Source organism: Oncorhynchus mykiss, chromosome 17, assembly GCF_013265735.2.
Source record: "Oncorhynchus mykiss isolate Arlee chromosome 17, USDA_OmykA_1.1, whole genome shotgun sequence".
In the NCBI taxonomy this organism is placed as follows: domain Eukaryota; kingdom Metazoa; phylum Chordata; class Actinopteri; order Salmoniformes; family Salmonidae; genus Oncorhynchus; species Oncorhynchus mykiss.
This window is the reverse complement of record NC_048581.1, coordinates 65,873,643-65,896,142: the sequence shown is the minus strand read 5'-3', so window position 1 is coordinate 65,896,142 and position 22,500 is coordinate 65,873,643. Positions and strand designations below refer to the sequence as shown.

Here is a 22,500-nt window from a genome sequence, read left to right as displayed (position 1 = left end):
TGCCAGTGTGTACTCTCTGTTTAGGGCCTCTCTCTCTCTCTCTCTCTCTCTCTCTCTCTCTCTCTCTATCTCTCTCTCTCTCTCTGTCTCTCTCTCTCTCTCTCTCTGCTCCAAGTGACTATAAGCTCAACAGCACCTTTTATTGAAAGGAATATTTTATAATTTCATATCTTGGTAGCTCCACTGAAGTAATTGATACAATCATACAATGGCAGAGAGGAAGAATGAGTGGTGTGTGAGTGAGTGCTGCGGGGAAAAAGGCATTTAATCCAGTCAATTCAGAGGAGCGACTGAGCGACTGGTGACACAGCGACTCACTTCAGGCACAAAATGGCTGCTGCTCAGGTTGGGCTCTCACACATGCAAATGAGGCCTAACGAATAATGGAATCTTCTGGAGCTTGATAATTAGATGGTTCTCTTCTCTCTGAGGGACAGAGAGTGACGGAGAGGGAGAGAGACAGAGAGGAGAGAAAGTTCCACTGCTCTCCTTCCTCTCCCCATTATATGTCTTCATATCTCACCTTTTGTATTATTATTATTACTTTTTGAAATGAGTAATGATAGGGGAAGTTTGGGACCGAGCTGAAAAATGTATTTAATGACATCATATTCCCTAAAGCCCTCTGGTCAAAAGTAGTGTTCTGTAGTGGAATTCCTTCTGGAACGTCTCTCTGTCTGACCTGACACATGTGCATCACAATGCAGTCTGTGCCACCCACACTTGGCACACACACACACTTTTGGTACAGTTGGCACACACACGCACACAATTGGCACACACACATTTGGCTCCAGACCATGTATGTACAGTATGTGTGTGTAATCGAATAGCTTGGCGTGTGTGGAATGTCCTGTTTTCATGTATTATTAAGGAGCTTGTTTAATTAGAAAAAATGAAGACTCATTAGAGAAATGCTAATTAGCTTCCCTCCCTCCCTTTCTTCTCTGTGTCAGTGGAGGGAGCCTGGCACCGGCACTGAGGGAGAGAGAAAGAACAGGGGGGGGGGGGGGGGGGGGGGGGCTATGGCCCCTTTACAGATCAAATTATACTAAATAAAATAATAGACAGGGTCTTACCCTTAGTCTGACCCTGAAACCAGTGGAGGCTGCTGATGGGAGAACGGCTCCTAATAATGGCTGGAACAGAGCATGTATTTGATACCATTCCACTAATTCCACTCCAGCCATTACCACGAGACCGTCCTCCCCAATTAAGGTGCCACCAACCTCCTGTGCCTGAAACAGACTTATCTAAGCCATACTTATCTAATTCAGACTTTCCTCAAATAAAGTTCACCACTAAATCTTGATGACTTCATGTAATTCTTAAACTGAAAGTTTATGTGTGAGGCATGTTAGCTTGTTTTGATAACCTAAAACGTCCGTTTAAGTTCATTTGAGGTTAGCCAAGACTAGTTCTGAGAGCTTACACAGCTAGCCCAGTGAATCAGGGGCTAAGACCTATTTCACTTAAAACAGTTTGCACTGCAGACAGTTTCTATGCTTTTTTCCCCAAAGTGTTTTTCCCAAAGCACTCCTTTTGTCCACTCAATGAAAGTGCTTAGTTGGCAGTTTTTCTCCTTTTATTTGATAGATGGGGGGAGGAGGGGTATTGGGGGTTATATGGTGTATTGACAGTGTGTGAAAAGAGGATGGGGGTAGAGGGATAGGGGTATATAGGGGGGGGAATTCTGGTCTGGTGCTGGAGTGAAGGGGGGATGAAGAGGTAGAGGAGGGAGGGATAGTGGGGAGGGGATGGAGAGGGAGAGTTTGGATCTGGGTAGTGGAGTGAAGGGAGGATGAAGAGGTAGAGGAGGGAGGGATAGTGGGGAGGGGATGGAGAGGGAGAGTTTGGGTCTGGGTAGTGAAGTGAAGGGAGGATGAAGAGGTAGAGGAGGGAGGGATAGTGGGGAGGGGATGGAGAGGGAGAGTTTGGGTCTGGGTAGTGGAGTGAAGGGAGGATGAAGAGGTAGAGGAGGGTGGAGTGGGGAGGGGATGGAGAGGGAGAGTTTGGGTCTGGGTAGTGGAGTGAAGGGAGGATGAAGAGGTAGAGGAGGGAGGGATAGTGGGGAGGGGATGGAGAGGGAGAGTTTGGGTCTGGGTAGTGGAGTGAAGGGAGGATGAAGAGGTAGAGGAGGGAGGGATAGTGGGGAGGAGATGGAGAGGGAGAGTTTGGGTCTGGGTAGTGGAGTGAAGGGAGGATGAAGAGGTAGAGGAGGGGGGGATAGTGGGGAGGGGATGGAGAGGGAGAGTTTGGGTCTGGGTAGTGGAGTGTGAAACTCTATTTTGTGATTTGAAACATGAGTGAAATCAGTAATGAAGGCGGGTCGATAACGGCCTCTTACACTTCCCTCTGAAGTACCCAAAGTGTGTGTGTGTGTGTGTGTGTGTGTGTCGTTCCCTCTGGAAATGTGTTGTCATTTTTATTCTGAGGCACTGGGGCATTAGATGGAGAGAGTGGACGGGGGTGGAGAGGAGGAGGGATAAAGGAGGAGGATTTTCCACTTGAACTTGCTGGTCTCAGGCCGTCCGCTCCAGAAGGGTTTTTCCATTTGTCTGGCCCGTCAGAGGGAGGTGTGTATTTGTGTGCATGTATACCATCCCGGTATATCCTGTAATACCGGCACTGAACACAAGCAGGCTATTTTCAAACCACAGTGAGCCTCTTTAAAATGAAGGTTAGTAATGCCAACGAATGTGAAAACCCCATAGTGAATGCTAACTAAATGCCAACTAATGTAAAACCCCATAGTGAATGCTAACTAAATGCCAACGAATGTAAAAACCCCATAGTGAATGCTAACTAAATGCCAACGAATGTAAAACCCCATAGTGAATGCTAACTAAATGCTAACTAAATGCTAACTAAACGCTAACGAGCGCATGCAAACATTTTTATACAGTCTCTGACAAACTATTTGCAGGACAAACATCCCAGCTCATAAAGTTATACAAGTAACTTAAAAATGCAACTCACAGTTTGCTGCACGCACAATAACAATATTAGACAGCAAGGCTCTTGATTCAGGAGGGGATTCTCTGCTATTACCAAGAAGCTTGATTTAGGAGGGGATTCTCTGCTATTACCAAGAAGCTTGATTCAGGAGGGGATTCTCTGCTATTACCAAGAAGCTTGATTTAGGAGGGGATTCTCTGCTATTACCAAGAAGCTTGATTTAGGAGGGGATTCTCTGCTATTACCAAGAGGCTTGATTTAGGAGGGGATTCTCTGCTATTACCAAGAAGCTTGATTTAGGAGGGGATTCTCTGCTATTACCAAGAGGCTTGATTTTGCAAGAAGATAACCACTTAGCTAGCTAGCTAGATAACGAGCTACTAAATTAGAAAAAGAAATGCACAACTGCAGAGCATTTAGCACATTTGAAACGGTGAATCACCAGAATGGCTTCAGATTATGTGGCCAATTTATATCTCTGATCGTGTGCTGTCCATTTATGTTTTTTCTATATTTTATTTATATCTGTAAATCAACCATTGACATCAAGCCACACCCGGCCACGATTACAGACACCTGTGGGTCTTTCCAAACTATATAAACTAGTCATTATACCCTGATGAAGACAGCTTGTCTTTTTTGGTTGTTAAAATATTGCATCTGAGGCTCTCCTTTTGTTTTTCAAGGCCACTCTGGGCGACCTACATGATGTTCTTCTGAACATGTGTTCCTTGCCCTCTCTGCGGTATCTCTAACCCCTCTCTCCTCTCACTAGCAACGTCATGACATGATTCTACTTACTACCCACTCCTCCACAGGTCTTCTGAACATGTGTTCCTTGCCCTCTCTGCGGTATCTCTAACCCCTCTCTCCTCTCACTAGCAACGTCATGACATGATTCTACTTACTACCCACTCCTCCACAGGTCTTCTGAACATGTGTTCCTTGCCCTCTCTGCGGTATCTCTAACCCCTCTCTCCTCTCACTAGCAACGTCATGACATGATTCTACTTACTACCCACTCCTCCACAGGTCTTCACAGGACTGTGGAAGAATCTAGTTCATTTACATAAATAATATGGTATCCATCCAGTCTGTCTTCCCTGTAAGGCCCATGTTGTTTTCTTAGATAGGGGTGGAGAGAAGGCCTGGTATCTGGTAGCTGTTACAGGTAGAGACAAACACCTGGTAACCCATTGGTGTGTTTGTCATCAGCTCTGTAATGAGAGTCTTCATTCTCTATACACACACTCATATAATAGGCCTCAACCTTCATTTTCAGCGCACACACACACACACACTGACACACACATGCAGCCTTCACCCTTCTCATAAAATAATACCTTCCTTCTCCCCGGGAACTGTTTGAAGTGGGCAGTGCAATGCTTTAAACGCTAGCCCCACCTGGCTTCCCTCATCAGTTCCCCCCTGAGAAATGTGGCCCCTGCCCCTGGTAGACATTAAAGAAAGGGAGAGAGGGAGTTTCAGACAATGGAGATATTTACGTCTGCTCTCTCTTTCTGTTAATGAAGCTCAGGGCCTGAGCCTGAGATTCACCCTCCTTTCTTCTCCTAGCCTATAGGTATTCCCTCCTCTCCTCCTTTGCTCCTCTCAGTCCAGCAGGTATTCCGTTTTCCTCTCTCCTCCTTCACTTTCCTTCTCCTTGCCACTTATCTCCTCTCCTCTGTTTTCCTCTCCTCCTCCTCCTCCTCTGGTATTCCCCATACTGCTAACGGCCACTCTCACCTCCCTCATCCCTCGTTCTTCAGCCTAATGAGTAACGACAGCATGTTTACCTGGAGGAAGGGAGGCCGGGATGGAGAGTCGGAGGGAAGGAGGGGACAGTGAGAAGATTCTATAAATAAACAAATCAGAACCCAATCAACAGGAAGCAGAGGAGTTACCCACACACCATGAGAGATAGAGGGAGAGAGAGATATAGTGTGGGCTGAAAGCCAATGGGGCGAGAAATTAGAGAATGACAGAAAGATGACAGGATGGAAAAGGGTCATGTCTAGAAGGGATGCCGCTAATGTCAAAGTGATGTAAAAATGTGCATATTCGATTCGAGTCAGGGAGGATTTTTGCATATTAGCTAACCCTGACCCTTTTCCTAACCTTAAACTGATTCTCCTAACCTGCTACGAAAAGTCACTTTTGATATTAGCGGTATCCCTTCTAGTCAAAACCATGAAAATGGGGGATAGCAGACTCTTTGTGTGTCTGTCGCTGTGTGTCTGTCTGTGTGTCTGTCTGTCTCTGTGCCTTTGTGTGTGTGTCGCTGTGTGTCTGTCTGTGTGTCTGTCTGTCCCTGTGCCTTTGTGTGTGTGTCGCTGTGTGTCTGTCTGTGTGTCTGTCTGTGTGTCTGTCTGTCTCTGTGCCTTTGTGTGTGTGTCAGTAGTCCCTCCCAGGGTGAGGTAGGTAATTCTTAGTGACAGCGATAAACAGCGCTGAGGTTTGTTCCTAACGTGAGAGGGCATGACGGAGGGGGGGGGGAGGTGTGTGTCATTCTATTTCTCTTTTCTTCATGCCTTCTCCTTGTCATCGTTTCAGTGATCTGCCTCTTGTGTGTCCCCATATAGCGTCAGGCAGGATAGATCACTTAGATGGAGAGGCTGTTAATACTCTGATTATAGGGTCCTTTCTCTCACATCACTCTTCTGGGCAACCGTCACACACTCAGACACAGTCTTATAAATGTACACACAGTCATATACATGTACACACAGTCATATACATGTACACAACACAATAATCAAAACACTCACAGAGGGTAAGGGGGTGAAGGATGCATGGTGTGAATTACTGTCAATTCTGGACATTGTTAGTCTAACAGGGAGGTGGAGATACCGTTTCCCTTCTCTCACCATACTGTGCTACACATGTCTGTGTGTGTGAAAAAAAACGACAATTTAACATGTATATTACACGCAATGAAAAATATTAATGTTTGTGTGTGTGTGTGTGTGTACAGTCATGGCCAAAAGGTTTGAGAATGACACAAATATAAATTTTCACAAAGTCTGCTGCCTGTTTGTATGATGGCATTTACTCCAGAATGTTATGAAGAGTGATCAGATGAATTGCATTTAATTGCAAAGTCCCTCTTTGCCATGCAAATGAACTGAATCCCCATTAAACATTTCCACTGCATTTCAGCCCTGCCACAAAAGGACCAGCTGACATCATGTTAGTGATTCTCTCGTTAACACAGGTGTGAGTGTTGACGAGGACAAGGCTGGAGATCACTCTGTCATGCTGATTGAGTTCAAATAACAGACTGGAAGCTTCAAAAGGAGGGTGGTGCTTGGAATCATTGTTTGTCCTCTGTCAATCATGGTTACCTGCAAGGACTTCCAAAAGACTTCGCCTCACTGTGTGTGAAGATACACTCATACCTGCAGCTGCCATTCCTGAGCAAGTTCTGTACTGGTGGAGGAAGGCCTGGTGTCAAGAAGGGCAGCAAAGAAAAGCCACTTCTCTCCAGGAAAAACATCAGGGACAGACTGATATTCTGCAAAAGGTACAGGGATTGGACTGCTGAGGACTGGGGTAAAGTCATTTTCTCTGATGAATCCCCTTTCCGATTGTTTGGGGCATCCGGAAAAAAGCTTGTCCGGAGAAGACAAGGTGAGCGCTACCATCAGTCCTATGTCATGCCAACAGTAAAGCATCCTGAGACCATTCATGTGTGGGGTTGCTTCTCAGCCAAGGGAGTGGGCTCACTCACAATTTTGCCTAAGAACACAGCCACAAATAAAGAATTGTGCCAACACATCCTCTGAGAACAGCTTCTCCCAACCATCCAGGAACAGTTTGGTGACGAACAATGCCTTTTCCAACATGATGGAGCACCTTGCCATAAGGCAAAAGTGATTACTAAGTGGCTCGGGGAACAAAACATTAATATTTTGGGTCCATGACCAGGAAACTCCCCAGACCTTAATCCCATTGAGAACTTGTGGTCAATCCTCAAGAGGCGGGTGTACAAACAAAAACCCACAAATTCTGACAAACTCCAAGCATTAATTATGCAAGAATGGGCTGCCATCAGTCAGAATGTGACCCAGAAGTTAATTGACAGCATGCCAGGGCAGATTGCAGAGGTCTTGAAAAAGAAGGGTTAACCCTGCAAATATTGACTCTTTGCATCAACTTCATGTAATTGTCAATAAAAGCCTTTGACACTTATGAAATGCTTGTAATTATACTTCAGTATTCCATTCTGTATTCCACATCTGACAAAAATATCTAGAGACACTGAAGCAGCACATTTTGTGGAAATAAATATTTGTGTAATTCTCAAATCTTTTAGCCACGACTGTATGTATGTATGTATGTATGTATGTATGTATGTATGTATGTATGTGTGTCTAGGTGTGCGGCAGCATGCCATGTGATAATTAGCCAGTAATATGAGTTGGCAGAGGAGCCTCTAGAGAATGCTGCAGTATTCATCACTGCTTTATTTAAATACAGTCGTTTAGAGAGTGTGTGTTTGTGTGTGTGTGTGTGTGTGTGTGTGTGTGTGTGTGTGTGTGTGTATTTAAATACGGTCATTTAGTGCAAAGCTCATTACAGCTAGACTGCCCTTGACAGTGGAAATGATACCACCCCCCCCCCTCAACCAACACACCCCTACACATCACTGGCTCCTCGACAAGCCCCTATGGAAGAGTAAAAGGCCCTTTCCCTAGCTCTCTCTTCAGCCATATTGTAGAGTCATCATCCTAGAAGAGTTTGGAAGTCTGCAACTCGCCATGGCATCATGTTCGTCACATATACAGTACAACTAACTTTGCTTTCACAAATGATGGCCGTTTTAAAAGGCTATGCATTCCGGTTAAAGTCTACACTGTGGTTATTAGCAGGCCCAGCTGTGCTCCATATAGCTGCTCATCTGAAATGGAAAACAGAGATCTGGAATGAAAAGTCATCAGGGGAGGAGAGGAGAGAGAGATGGAGCCTCATTGAAATGCGTGATACACCACCCTCTCTATCCCTCTTCCCAACCCTCTGGGACACAATGCCTTTTCCTATTTCTCCTTCCATCTCTCTCTCGCTCCCTCTCTCCCTCTGTTCCTTTGTTAATCAGTTAAACTCCCTCTTCAAACAACCTCTCTAATTATCCCTCTACTCTCTGAAAACGACAGGGCTGTGTCTCTCTCCTCCCCCTCTCTTTTCTTCCCCCCTCTCTCTCACCTCTCTTTCCTTCCCCTCTCTCTCCTCCCCCTCTCGTTTCTTCCCCCCTCTCTCTCACCTCTCTTTCCTTCCCCTCTCTCTCACCTCTCTTTCCTTCCCCTCTCTCTCCTCCCCCTCTCTTTTCTTCCCCCCTCTCTCTCACCTCTCTTTTCTTCCCCCCTCTCTCTCACCTCTCTTTCCTTCCCCTCTCTCTCACCTCTCTTTAATCCCCCTCTCTCTCACCTCTCTTTCCTTCCCCTCTCTCTCCTCCCCCTCTCTTTTCTTCCCCCCTCTCTCTCACCTCTCTTTCCTCCCCCTCTCTCTCACCTCTCTTTCCTTCCCCTCTCTCTCACCTCTCTTTCCTTCCCCTCTCTCTCCTCCCCCTCTCGTTTCTTCCCCCTCTCTCTCACCTCTCTTTCCTTCCCCTCTCTCTCCTCCCCCGCTCTTTCCTTCCCCTCTCTCTCACCTCTCTTTCCTTCCCCTCTCTCTCCTCCCCCTCTCGTTTCTTCCCCCCTCTCTCTCACCTCTCTTTCCTCCCCCTCTCTCTCACCTCTCTTTCCTTCCCCTCTCTCTCCTCCCCCTCTCTTTTCTTCCCCCCTCTCTCTCACCTCTCTTTCCCTCCCCTCTCTCTCACCTCTCTTTCCTTCCCCTCTCTCTCCTCCCCCTCTCGTTTCTTCCCCCCTCTCTCTCACCTCTCTTTCCTTCCCCTCTCTCTCCTCCCCCTCTCTTTCCTTCCCCTCTCTCTCACCTCTCTTTCCTTCCACTCTCTCTCCTCCCCCTCTCTTTTCTTCCCCCTCTCTCTCACCTCTCTTTCCTCCCCCTCTCTCTCACCTCTCTTTCCTTCCCCTCTCTCTCCTCCTCCTCTCGTTTCTTGCCCCCTCTCTCTCACCTCTCTTTCCTCCCCCTCTCTCTCACCTCTCTTTCCTTCCCCTCTCTCTCCTCCCCCTCTCGTTTCTTCCCCCCTCTCTCTCACCTCTCTTTCCTCCCCCTCTCTCTCACCTCTCTTTCCTTCCCCTCTCTCTCCTCCCCCTCTCGTTTCTTCCCCCCTCTCTCTCACCTCTCTTTCCTCCCCCTCTCTTTCCTCCCCCTCTCTCTCACCTCTCTTTCCTCCCCCTCTCTCTCACCTCTCTTTCCTTCCCCTCTCTCTCCTCCCCCTCTCGTTTCTTCGCCCCTCTCTCTCACCTCTCTTTCCTCCCCCTCTCTCTCACCTCTCTTTCCTTCCCCTCTCTCTCCTCCCCCTCTCGTTTCTTCCCCCCTCTCTCTCACCTCTCTTTCCTCCCCCTCTCTCTCACCTCTCTTTCCTTCCCCTCTCTCTCCTCCCCCTCTCTTTCCTTCCCCTCTCTCTCACCTCTCTTTCCTTCCCCTCTCTCTCACCTCTCTTTCCTTCCGCCCTCTCTCTCACCTCTCTTTCCTTCCCCTCTCTCTCACCTCTCTTTCCTTCCCCCCTCTCTCTCACCTCTCTTTCCTTCCCCTCTCTCTCACCTCTCTTTCCTTCCCCCCTCTCTCTCACCTCTCTTTCCTCCCCCTCTCTCTCACCTCTCTTTCCTTCCCCTCTCTCTCACCTCTCTTTCCTCCCCCTCTCTCTCACCTCTCTTTCCTTCCCCTCTCTCTCACCTCTCTTTCCTTCCCCTCTCTCTCCTCCCCCTCTCTTTTCTTTCCCTCTCACTCTCACCTCTCTTTCCTTCCCCTCTCTCTCCTCCCCCTCTCTTTTCTTTCCCTCTCACTCTCACCTCTCTTTCCTTCCCCTCTCTCTCACCTCTCTTTCCTCCCCCTCTCTCTCACCTCTCTTTCCTTCCCCTCTCTCTCACCTCTCTTTCCTTCCCCTCTCTCTCACCTCTCTTTCCTTCCCCTCTCTCTCACCTCTCTTTCCTTCCCCCCTCTCTCTCACCTCTCTTTCCTTCCCCTCTCTCTCACCTCTCTTTCCTTCCCCCCTCTCTCTCACCTCTCTTTCCTTCCCCTCTCTCTCACCTCTCTTTCCTTCCCCTCTCACTCTCACCTCTCTTTCCTTCCCCTCTCTCTCACCTCTCTTTCCTTCCCCTCTCTCTCACCTCTCTTTCCTTCCCCCCTCTCTCTCACCTCTCTTTCCTTCCCCTCTCTCTCACCTCTCTTTCCTTCCCCCCTCTCTCTCACCTCTCTTTCCTTCCCCTCTCTCTCACCTCTCTTTCCTTCCCCCCTCTCTCTCACCTCTCTTTCCTTCCCCTCTCTCTCACCTCTCTTTCCTTCCCCCCTCTCTCTCACCTCTCTTTCCTTCCCCTCTCTCTCACCTCTCTTTCCTTCCCCCCTCTCTCTCACCTCTCTTTCCTTCCCCTCTCTCTCACCTCTCTTTCCTTCCCCCCTCTCTCTCACCTCTCTTTCCTTCCCCTCTCTCTCACCTCTCTTTCCTTCCCCTCTCTCTCACCTCTCTTTCCTTCCCCCCTCTCTCTCACCTCTCTTTCCTTCTCCTCTCTCTCACCTCTCTTTCCTTCCCCCCTCTCTCTCACCTCTCTTTCCTTCCCCTCTCTCTCACCTCTCTTTCCTTCCCCCCTCTCTCTCACCTCTCTTTCCTTCCCCTCTCTCTCACCTCTCTTTCCTTCCCCCTCTCTCTCACCTCTCTTTCCTTCCCCTCTCTCTCACCTCTATTTCCTTCCCCTCTCTCTCACCTCTCTTTCCTTCCCCTCTCTCTCCTCCCCCTCTCTTTCCTTCCCCTCTCTCTCACCTCTCTTTCCTCCCCTCTCACTCTCACCTCTCTTTCCTTCCCCTCTCTCTCCTCCCCCTCTCTTTCCTTCCCCTCTCTCTCACCTCTCTTTCCTCCCCTCTCACTCTCACCTCTCTTTCCTCATCGCCCTTTGCTCTGTGTCTCTCTTTGGCGAAGGTTGACCTCCGTAAGTCTCTGCTGGTGCTGTGCGCCTGTCACATACATGTACGTACACACACACACACACACACACACACACACACACACACACACACACACACACTTTGGGCCTGTACCAGACCAAGGGTGTAATCCTTAGTCCAAAACGTTTTGCAATGAAAACGAGAGTTTCTATTGGACAAATTCAGGTAGACAAATTTCTAGTTTCTATTGGACAAATTCCACCAATCCCCCTCCATGATTCATCCTGTCTGTAATTACTCCCTATCTCTCTATTGTCTCTTTCACTTCCCTCCTCGTTCCTTCCGTCCTTTCTCTCCGGTCTCTCTGAAAGGGAAAGTGTGTGGCTTTGTCTTGGTTTTAGAGTGCAGCCTGTAAGCTGTCTCATTCCACCTCACTCCCTCCCTCACCCCCTTCTCCCCCTCTCCACTTCCGCTTCTAATCTACCTCGCATCTCTCTCTTTTAAATTAACATGCAATGCCCCCTCAAAAAAAGAGAGAGGAGAGTGAAAAATTAAATGCATTTAATAAATGGCTGACTTCAAATCGCCTGGCTTTTCACTCTCTCCCCTATTCACAGGGCAATGAAAGGGGAGAAATCATTCACGGGGAGAGACAAAGCCGAATGAAAATATAATTCCACATTGTGAGCGTCTTTTGTTAGGGCCCGTCAACCCGCTAATGGCGCCCCTTTTGTTTTCTCCCTGGCGCTGGGAGGCGGTGGCGAGGTATAGCCGCTGCACTGCGCGCCTCCGTAATCACACCGCTTTGTGATATTAGATTATAGTGGCAATTAATGCCGTCAAACCTTAACAACTCAGCATTCAGCCCCTGTCACCCCCCCCCCCCCCCACACACACACATACACACACATTCATGCCTGCCATCAGTGCATCCACCAACACACAGAAAGGTGCTATAACGCAGTAATTATTGCGCCTGCAACTTGAAAATGTCAATGAGCATGTGTATAAAATAGAATGTATGGGTTGTCAGGGGGTGAGAATGTGTGTGTGTGTGTGTGTGTGTGTGTGTGTGTGTGTGTGTGTGTGTGACAGGCGAAGAGAATGGGATGCACAAGAGCAATTAATTACAGGTTTTAATTTTCCAGCCAAGAGTGACGAGCAGCATCGGCAGTGCAGGCAGAGCCAAATTGGCATGACGCCAAGCGTACACAACCCCTCCCTCACCCTCACCCGCTCCTCAACCACCCATCACACCTGCTTAAAAGTATGCGTTATGGTGTCTGTAAGGTTTTACAATAGAGGAGTACTAAGATGTCTGTGTGGTGGCTTCAATACAGCGCCCCCTGTCAGTCATCCAGGGTTTATACACATCATTGGTTTCCCCTCATGGGTAAATAACTCTTCCTCTGCAGACACACAGAAAGACAGGGGGATAGACTTTGCTCTCTTAGCAGCCACCCCTGTTGTACCTGTCTACCCTTGTTCCCTTTACTCCTTACCCTCGCCATCCCGCTCAGTCTCCCCCTCTCTCCTCCTCTCCCTGTGATGAGGGAGTGTGTTGGGTTATGGATGGCTTGTTTGATCACGATACGGCAGCTTACAATAAGGGATTGGACAGGGCCCGACACACAGGCTGCAGCTGATAACACAGGGAGGGAGGGAGTGAGGGAGGGAGGGGGTGTTAGTATTTATGGCCAATCTTGTTTACAAAGTCAAATCAGCCCTTTACAGATTTAATTTACCACTGACAGCTCTCCCTCTCTCCCCTGCCGCCCCTCAGGCGGGGAATAGATAGACTCCTAAGAGAGACGGGTAGCCATCAGTGCTGCGAAACACATGACTGCCAATATCAGAGAGAGCGCTAGAGAGAGAGAGAGGGCACAAGGGGTAGAGAGGGAGAGATAAGGGTAGAGAGAGAGAGAGAAAGGTAGAGAGATAGAGAGGGGGGTAGAGAGAGAGAGAAGGGTAAAGAAGAATAGAGAGGGGTAGAGAGAGAGACAGGTAGAGAAAGGTAGAGAGGGGTAGAGAGAGAGAAAGTAAGTGAGGGGGTAGAGAGAGGGGGTAGAGAGAGAGTGAGAGCGATAGACGGGGTAGAGAGCGAGAGAGGGGGAGGGAGAGAGAAGGAGAGCGCGAAAGAGAGAGCGAGAGAGAGAGAGAGGGGGCTAGAGAGGGGTAGAGAGAGAGAGGGTGGTAGAGAGGGGTAGAGAGAGAGAGAAGTGTAGAGAGGGTTAGAGAGAGAGAGGGTGGTAGAGACGGGTAGAGAGAGAGAGAGGGTGGTAGAGAGGGGTAGAAAGAGAGAGAGGGGGTAGAGAGGCGTAGAGAGAGAGAGGGTGGTAAAAGAGGGGTAGAAAGAGAGAGAGGGGGTAGAGAGGGGTAGAGAGAGAGAGGGTTGTAGAGAGGGGTAGAAATAGAGAGAGGGGGTAGAGAGGGGTAGAAAGAGAGAGAGGGGGTAGAGAGAGAGAGAGGGTGGTAGAGAGGGGTAGAAAGAGAGAGGGGGGGTAGAGAGGGGTAGAGAGAGAGAGGGGGTAGAGAGACAGAAGGGTAGAGAAGCTCTGTTTTTCCACAGAGGATTGAAGATGAATGTCCGTATATGAGAGGTTCTAAAGCAGGGTCGTATATCTCTGTAAAAGCAGCCATCTCTTCCTAACAGCCCTTATTTGTATTGAGCACAGAGTATTATTTTTATTGAGCTGTCCACTGTAGGCTGTAAAGGGAGAAGTAATCATCCCTCTCTTTCTTTCTTTCTCTCTCGCTCTCTCTCTCTTTCACGCTCTCATTCTCTCTCCCCCTCTCTCTTTGTCCTTCTCTATCTCTCAGTGAAGAGAAACATAGCTTACCTGCTGGGCATCAGTTGTAGGACTGAACAACCATATGGATTTATCTTTCTCTCTCTTTTTGTGTCTATTTCTGTCTCTGTCTCTGTCTCTCTTCCCCCCCCCCGTTCCCTTTCTTACACTCTCTCTCCCCACTCTTCTCTTCTATCTCCTCTCTTCTCTCCCTCTCTTCTCTCTCTCTCTGTGGGCTGACTGGAGTGTAATTGGTGGCTGTGAACTCTGGAGTGTTTGAGGCAAATTTTCTGAGGACGGAAGCTCTTAGTCATCAGGTGGATGTGTGCTTGGTGTGTGTTCAATCGACAGGTGAATGCTCTTTGAGTTAGCCCCTGGCCAGAGGATAGCATCAATGCCAGTCTTTCTGTTACTCTGTTGGTGTGTGTGTGTGTGTGTGTGTGTGTGTGTGTGTGTGTGCGTGCGTGCGTGCGTGTGCATGCGTGCGTGTGTGTGTGTGCGTGCGTGTGTGTGTGTATTATTCTCTGAGTGGTTAGTTTGCCTCCATTCAGTCATAGTATGTTTGTAATCAGATTAGCGTCACGGCGTATCTGCTACCCTGACGACGCATCACTGTACGCTGACAAATCCGTGTGTGTGTGTGTGTGTGTGTGCGTGTGTGTGTGTGTGTGTGTTTACAATCTGCTCACATGGTGCATTACTGTTTGCTGCCATATGTGAGTCTATGTCCCAGCCTGCCTCCAGATAACATCTAATCTGATTGTTGTTCTGTTCTGCTCTCAAAGACCTGATTGTGTGGATCATAATCATCTGTTTATTGGACCAGATATGACTTTATATTCCATAAGGAGATTACATCTCTCTGTTTTCTCACACTGCCAAGTTTCTCACCATTCCAGCAATATGTGTCACAGAGTGATACACTGAGTGTACAAAACATTAAGAACACTTTCCTAATATTGAGTTGCACCCATTTTGCCCTCAGAACAGCCTGAATTCGTCTGGACATGGATTCCACAAGGTGTTGAAAGTGTTCCACAGGGATGCTGGCCCATGTTGACTCTACAAGGTGTTGAAAGTGTTCCACAGGGATGCTGGCCCATGTTGACTCTACAAGGTGTTGAAAGTGTTCCACAGGGATGCTGGCCCATGTTGACTCTACAAGGTGTTGAAAGTGTTCCACAGGGATGCTGGCCCATGTTGACTCTACAAGGTGTTGAAAGTGTTCCACAGGGATGCTGGCCCATGTTGACTCTACAAGGTGTTGAAAGTGTTCCACAGGGATGCTGGCCCATGTTGACTCTACAAGGTGTTGAAAGTGTTCCACAGGGATGCTGGCCCATGTTGACTCCAATGTTGTCCACAGTTGTGTCAAGTTGGCTGGATGTCCTTTGGGTGGTGGAGAATTCTACTTAAATCTTTAGTCTTACACATTCACCCTCTGAATGGGCACACAGACACAATCCATGTTTCAATTGTCTCAAGCCTTAACAATCCTGTCTCCTCCCCTTCATCTACACTGATTGAAGTGGATTTAACAAGTGACGTCAACAAGAGGTCATAGCCTTCACCTGGATTCACCTGGTCAGTCTGTCATGGAAGTGGTTCTGTACACTCAGTGTGTATGTCACCCTCTCTGTGGTCCTCTCCCTCCAGGTGCCAGTGTCCATGACTATGTTGGCCCCCCAGATGATCAGTCCTCAACAGATGCAGCAGATCCTGTCCCCTGCTCAGCTACAGGCCCTGCTGCAACAACAACAGGCCATCATGCTACAGCAGGTAACACACACTCATATGACATGAACACACACTCCTTCGTGGGCTCAGTCCCAGCCCAGCATGTTTAGATGTGTCTGTGTGGAGGTGCTGACACACTGGCTGTGATTGAATCCTCTGGCACAGTTACTGAGAGCTTTGAGGCCTTTGAACAGAGTGTAACACGCAAACACACACAGATATACAAATGTGCACACACACACACACACACACACACAAAATCTCATACTTTCCAATTCTCTAAAGCCTGTATAGTGGTTGAACACCTCCCTATCAGTGAGCATAACCAAAGTTGACCAAAGTTGACAACATAAACAAGTGTTTATGTCCTCAACGTGAAGCTCAGCCACACACACTCCTTGTGGTCAGCGAGAGCTTATGTTAGCTGTCCTGGTTGTTGATTGGTTAGGGGTGTGTGATGAGGTGCTGTGAGCTGGGTGTGTGTTGGGGACTGGAGTGTGTTTGTTCCGTTGGTTGACATGGCAACCGATCTTACCTAGTGGGCAACATTACACATCTGTCAAATATTTAACACACAAACACACATACACATAACTCACAGTCACATACAGTATACAGAACACACACTACATGACTGTCAAATATTTAACACAGCACTGCCGTGTCCAAACACCCCCCCCCCCCCAACCTTCTCACCTCACACACATACAGAAATGTGTCCACATACACACTCAAAAAGGTACACACACACACCACATACAAATACGCACACAGGCATGTACAGCAGTGGAGGCTGCTGAGGGGAGGATGGGCTCATAATAAAGGTTGGAACGGAGTCAAGGGAATGGTATCAAACACATGGTTTCCATGGAAACTTTGTGTTTGATGTATTTGATACCATTCCACTGGTTCCGCTCCAGTCATTACCACGAGCCCATCCTCCTCAATTAAGGTGCCACCAACCTCCTGTGATGTACAGACACAAACACACAGGCCCACAGACAGTACAGACACGCCCAAACAGGCCCATAGACAGTACGGACACACTCAAACAGGCCCACAGACAGTACAGACACGCCCACACAGGCCCACAGACAGTACAGACACGTCCACACAGGCCCACAGACAGTACAGACACGCTCAGACAGGCCCACAGACAGTACGGACACACTCAAACAGGCCCACAGACAGTACAGACACGCCCACACAGGCCCACAGACAGTACAGACACGCCCAAACAGGCCAACAGACAGAACAGACACACCCAAACAGGCCCACAGACAGAACAGACACACTCAAACATGCCCACAGACAGAACAGACACACTCAAACATGCCCACAGACAGTACAGACACACTCAAACAGGCCCACAAACAGTACAGACACGCCCACACAGGCCCACGGACAGTACAGACACGCCCACACAGGCCCACGGACTGTACAGACACGCCCACACAGGCCCACGGACTGTACAGACACGCCCACACAGGCCCACAGACTGTACAGACACGCCCACACAGGCCCACAGACTGTACAGACACGCCCACACAGGCCCACAGACAGTACAGACATACTCCCTCTCCTGTACATGCTTAATAGACTGCAGCTATTAAAAGTGTGGAAATCCAGGGCTTGAACAGACAGTAGATTTAATAAGGAAGCATTTCTCTAGGCCACTATGAATTGCAGTGGGAAGATCTGACAGACTGGATGGTAATGGAAATATGCTGTCTCTCTGGGAATGAGACGGTTAAGGACTCACACAGCTCATTTTACTCTTAACGAGGAGAGAGACGTTGGGGGTGAAACACACTTGTGTAAGGCCACTTTACCTCTGCTTTTAAAACCACAGAGTTTAACACGACTCTCCCACTTAATTAAACACACTGTCTCCTAGTCTATATCAGCAAATCAGCCACTTTAACACACACACACACAGAGAGACACACACTATTTTCAGCAATCAGAGACCATATCAGTCATCGGAACATTACATTTCATGTCTCCATGGAGACTTTGCATTGTGAGTGGTATTGTGTGTGTGTGTGTGTTTGTGTGTGTGTGTGTGTGTACTTATGTGGGTGTATATATGTGTGTGTGTGTGTGTGTGTGTGTGTGTGTGTGTGTGTGTGTGTGTGTGTGTGTGTGTGTGTGTGTGTGTGTGTGTGTGTGTATATATGTGTGTGTGTGTGTGTGTGGGTGTATATGTGTGTGTGTATATATGTGTGTGTGTGTGTATATACATATGTGTGTGTGTGTGTGTGTGTGTGTGTGTATATATATATATGTGTGTGTGTGTGTGTATATATATATATGTGTGTGTGTGTGTATATGTGTGTGTGTGTGTATATATATATGTGTGTGTGTGTTTTAACCTTTACGTTTCCTCTAACCTTTAATTACACCACAGCTGATCTGGCTCTTTCTTGGTGTGTTAGTCAAGTCAAGGTCACAGTAATAGGCTGGCGAGGTGAGTGGCTCTCTTAATGCTGCAGAGCCACTGAATCAAATCATTAAAAAGACCTTAATTATCACTTAATTATTCCCACAATTCTCCAGCTTCAGCCTAGCGCGCGTGTGTGCGTGTGTGCGTGTGTGTGTGTGTGTGTGTGTGTGTGTGTGTGTGTGTGTGTGTGTGAGTGAGTGTGTGTGCGAGCGTGCGTGCGTGTGTGTGTGCGTGTGTGTGGCCAGCCAGTGACGTGGAGAAGAGAGATTAACTCCGCCTTTGGAGTGTGAAAAGAAGGAGGGACTTAGAATAAAGGAGAGAAATGCACACACACACACACACACACACACACACACACACACACACACACACACACACACACACACACACACACTCCCCTGTTGTAGAGACAGGCGGTCAGAGCACGGAGCTTCCTGGTTAAACGACTGATTACTTAGTCAAACAAACAGAAACAGGCTGTGGTTAGTCAGTAATAACAGTAACAGTCAGCAGGACAGTATGGCTCCTTCTTATCACCTGATCTGAAACACAGGATGGTTGAAAACAATATGGGTTCACTTTCTACTTCACTAGGCTAGTAGCTCACATCAGACTATACAGAGACACCCTTTCACTAGACTAGATGTTCACATCAGACTATACAGATACACCCTTTCACTAGACTAGATGTTCACATCAGACTATACAGATACACCCTTTGATTCTCCAACAAAATGGCCGCTGCAGAACACCTGTCCCACCACCCCTATCCCACACGTACACACACCCCTCTGCTCAGACTGTTACCTCAGTGATAAGTGAGGCAGCCCATAAATAACATGGGTCTGTCTAACATCTGTCTATGGTGCTATGGCGACGCCCTTGACATGCCAGGTACTGTAGGGCACCAAGATTTACGGGACGCCTCAAACCTCACTACACCCCCCCTTGCCCTGTTAATGCACACGCACACCCGCCCACCTCTGTCCAGGTGTCTCAGGTGAACATTAAATAACTCTTTTTAAAGGAAGAAAGTTCAAACCGACGGCTATGAGCGTCTCTCCATGGCTTCGGCAGCACATCTCCCCTAGAGGGACAGAACACTCCTGTTGGGTCATGCTACTGCATCTCTCTAACTCATTCACCCTTTTACCACGTAAGAGTCAACCTTTTATCTAGAAGGACGTGTGTGTGTGTATCTGATCATGCTAGTGGGATTCTCTACACCCCCCCGTTGAGAAGGCACTTCCAGCAGCTTCCCTGCACACATTATACACTTATACACATTGCGGTAACATGTACCGGCTTTAGGTGCAGGGAAAACTTGTCGTCTGGTAGTTTGTCTGTAAAGCTTGTCTCGCTCAGAGGCACAACAATGACGCACGGCCTTCATGGAGATGCAGAAGAGAGAGAGAGCAAAAGAAACCGTGTACACCATATATCACACATGCACACCGCCTCACTCTCACTGCTCTCTGTTATGCTTTGTGTTTCTGCAGATAGGCCTGAGGTTTTCTTTCACAGCAGGCTTTTGAAGATTGAAATGTTGTTGACTCAATTGTCTTCCCTTTTCTCTTCCCCCCTCTCTCTTCTTCCTTCTCTCTCTCTCCCTCCTTCCATCCCTCCCTATTTCCCCCCTCTCCATCTCTCCCACCGTCTCTCTCTCACTACCTCTCTCCCCCTTTCTCCCTCCCTCCCTCCACCCTGTGTATCCCTACCTCTCTCCCCCTTTCTCCTTCCCTCCCTCCCTACACCCTCTCTGTCCCTCACTCCCCCTTTCTCTCTCCCTCCCTCCCTTCCTTCCCCATTTCTCCCTCCCTCCCTTTCTCCCCCCCTCCATCCCTCCCTTCCCCATTTCTCCCTCCCCCTTTATCTCTCTCTCCCCCTCTCTCCCTCCCTTCCCCATTTCTTTCTTCCTTCCTTTCTCTCTCTCTCTCGCTCCCTCCCTCTCTCTCTCCCTCACACCCTCCATCCCTCCCCCATTTATCCCTCCCCCTTTCTCTCTCTCTCTCCCCCTCCCTCCCTCCCTTTCTCCCTCCCTCCCTCCCTCCCTCCCTCCCTCCCTCCCTCCCTCTCTCTCCAGCTACAGGAGTACTATAAGAAGCAGCAGGAGCAGCTGCATCTTCAGCTTCTGACACAGCAGCAGCAGCAGGCTGGGAAGCAGGCGGCCAAAGAGGTGAGACCCCTACGGAGCGATCTTATCAAGCGCACTTACAAGCATACTCGTACACAGTTGAAGTGGCCAACACGTCAGTTAAGGGATTGTCGAGTATGTAGGGCACATGGAGGTGAAGTGCTGTAACTTACAGAGCGTTTGTACTGGGCAGAGCGCACACCTCTTCCACCCTCCTCTATTCATCCTCCTCTTTCCCTATCTCCTACTGTCCTCTTATCCTCACCTTCTCTCCTTTCCTCCTTCTCTCCTCTTCCGGTCTTCTTGCCTTTGTTGTGTAGTCTGGCTCTCCAAACAGGAGTTATAGTAGTGATGGAATATATGTCATTGTTCTGCACTAACACACCATGGTAAACGTCACTGATAGAGAGCTCTGCGTTACTAGAGCATAAGGATTCATTTACATGGTTTCTGCGTTATTTCTTGTGTGTGTGTGTGTGTCCGCGCGTGTGCGTGAAGCCTGAGGTAAAATCCTTGTGTCGACTCACTATCGGAGTTGCCTGTCAATTAACCCCCGCAAGCATTGACAACTGTGCCAACACACACACTCCTCCACCAGGTCTAACCACACTAACAGGGATCCCGGTGGGTTTCAAGCAGGATCACAACACATAACGACGAAGAGCATCCAACAGATCACACCAGATTACTGTCATAGAGGGTGTGTTGGGAGGGGGCTTTGGTTCGATTTAGGCTTGTGAGTTGTCAGAGGTGTCTAAGAGAGCAATCATAAAGGGATTCTCTCACAAAAACAAACACACACACATATACATGTTCATATTCCCCATCCAATCTTACACACATAGAGTACATGTTCCCCATCCAACCTTACACACATACACTCTCCCCATCCAGCCTGACATTTTCAGAGAGGAGGGATGTGGCAGGGGCAGAGAAAAAGAGAATAGTGAGAGAGAGTGAGAGAGAGAAAAATGGAGAGAGAGGGGAGAGAGGGGAGAGAAGGGGGAGAGAGGGGATAGAGAGTGGGAGAGAGGGGGAGGGGAGAGAGAGGGGGAGAGATGGGGGAGAGAGAGGGAGGGGAGAGAGAGGGGGGGAGAGAGCAGGTAAGAAACAGAGAATACTTCTAGGGAGCTCGTGGCCTCCAGAGACCATTGTGGGAATCGCATGAGGAGGCTCGGCCTAGATCTTCCCTCTTTTCTCCCTCCCACCTCTCTCATCCCCCTCTCCCTGTGGACCCTCTCCCCCCTTGCCTACAGCGGTCAGCCAACTCGACCGTGACCAAAGCAAACCAGTTGTGGTTGACTTGCATGTAGAGACCGTGTCTGATTCCTTTTCTATTTTTTTTACTCCTGTCCAATTCTCCGGTTATATTTTTCCTGTAACAAGCAGACAAGTGCAAACACTGGTCACACACACACAGACACAGACACAGACACAGACACACACACAGACACACACACACACACACACACACACACACACACACACACACACACACACACACACACACACACAAAGCTGATGTGTGATGGCTCACCGCTCCCACTGTTGTGGACATACATCCTCCCCTATGTACAGCTAAAGCCTGATCTACAGTCTAACTCACTGCCTTATAACAATCAATAGTCCAATGCCTCCAGCAGTACAACACTGGTGGTTTTCTTCTCTAGCTGGTGGTTAATTGAATGGTTAATGTCATTGATTGGCCAGAGTCTCCACTCACCTGGTGTCCCAGGTCTGAGAGGAAGAAAGAGAAGCAGCACTGCTGAGGACCTCGAGGCCCGGAGGTGCTCACCCTACTGGTTAGAATGGGTATGGCAGGTAGGTTACATAGGCCTACATAGGTCACCTACTTATCAAGTGCCTAGGGCATAGGGGTTAGATGAAGGGCCTAGGGGATACATTTATGGGGACTGCTACACGTGAGTACTAAATCAGTCCTTCTTAACCTATTCTGATGAATAGTTGTAATAATAATAGACACATCAATTGGATGAATGGATAGATTCATTGAGTAAAAGCTCTGTGTGCGCAGCTGGTCACTCAACAGATGAAAGAGGGAGTGAGGGATGGAGTGAGGGATGGAGAGAGGGATGGAGAGAGGGATGGAGAGAGGGATGGAGAGAGGGATGGAGTGAGGGATGGAGAGAGGGATGGAGTGAGGGATGGAGTGAGGGATGGACAGAGGGATGGATTGAGGGATGGATTGAGGGATGGAGAGAGGGATGGAGTGAGGGATGGAGAGAGGGATGGAGTGAGGGATGGAGAGAGGGATGGAGTGAGGGATGGAGAGAGGGATGGAGTGAGGGATGGAGTGAGGGATGGAGTCAGGGATGGAGAGAGGGATGGAGAGAGGGATGGAGAGAGGGATGGAGTGAGGGATGGAGTGACGGATGGAGAGAGGGATGGAGTGAGGGATGGAAAGAGGGATGGAGTGA

At 48.6% G+C, this 22,500-nt stretch overlaps 1 protein-coding gene across 13 annotated transcripts in view; it reads left to right on the top strand.

The window, feature by feature from the left end:
* Positions 1-22,500, top strand: part of LOC110494414 (forkhead box protein P4) — a 167,968-nt gene that overhangs the window by 97,353 nt on the left and 48,115 nt on the right. For 8 of the 13 annotated variants that reach the window (XM_036950464.1, XM_036950468.1, XM_036950471.1 and 5 more), the window contains exons 4-6: positions 15,402-15,524; positions 20,012-20,104; positions 21,773-21,883. In XM_036950464.1, coding sequence (XP_036806359.1) covers positions 15,402-15,524; positions 20,012-20,104; positions 21,773-21,883 — 327 coding nt within the window. The remainder of the gene's footprint in view (positions 1-15,401; positions 15,525-20,011; positions 20,105-21,772; positions 21,884-22,500) is intronic. The other 5 variants (XM_036950475.1, XM_036950465.1, XM_036950470.1 and 2 more) reach the window with 3 other exon arrangements.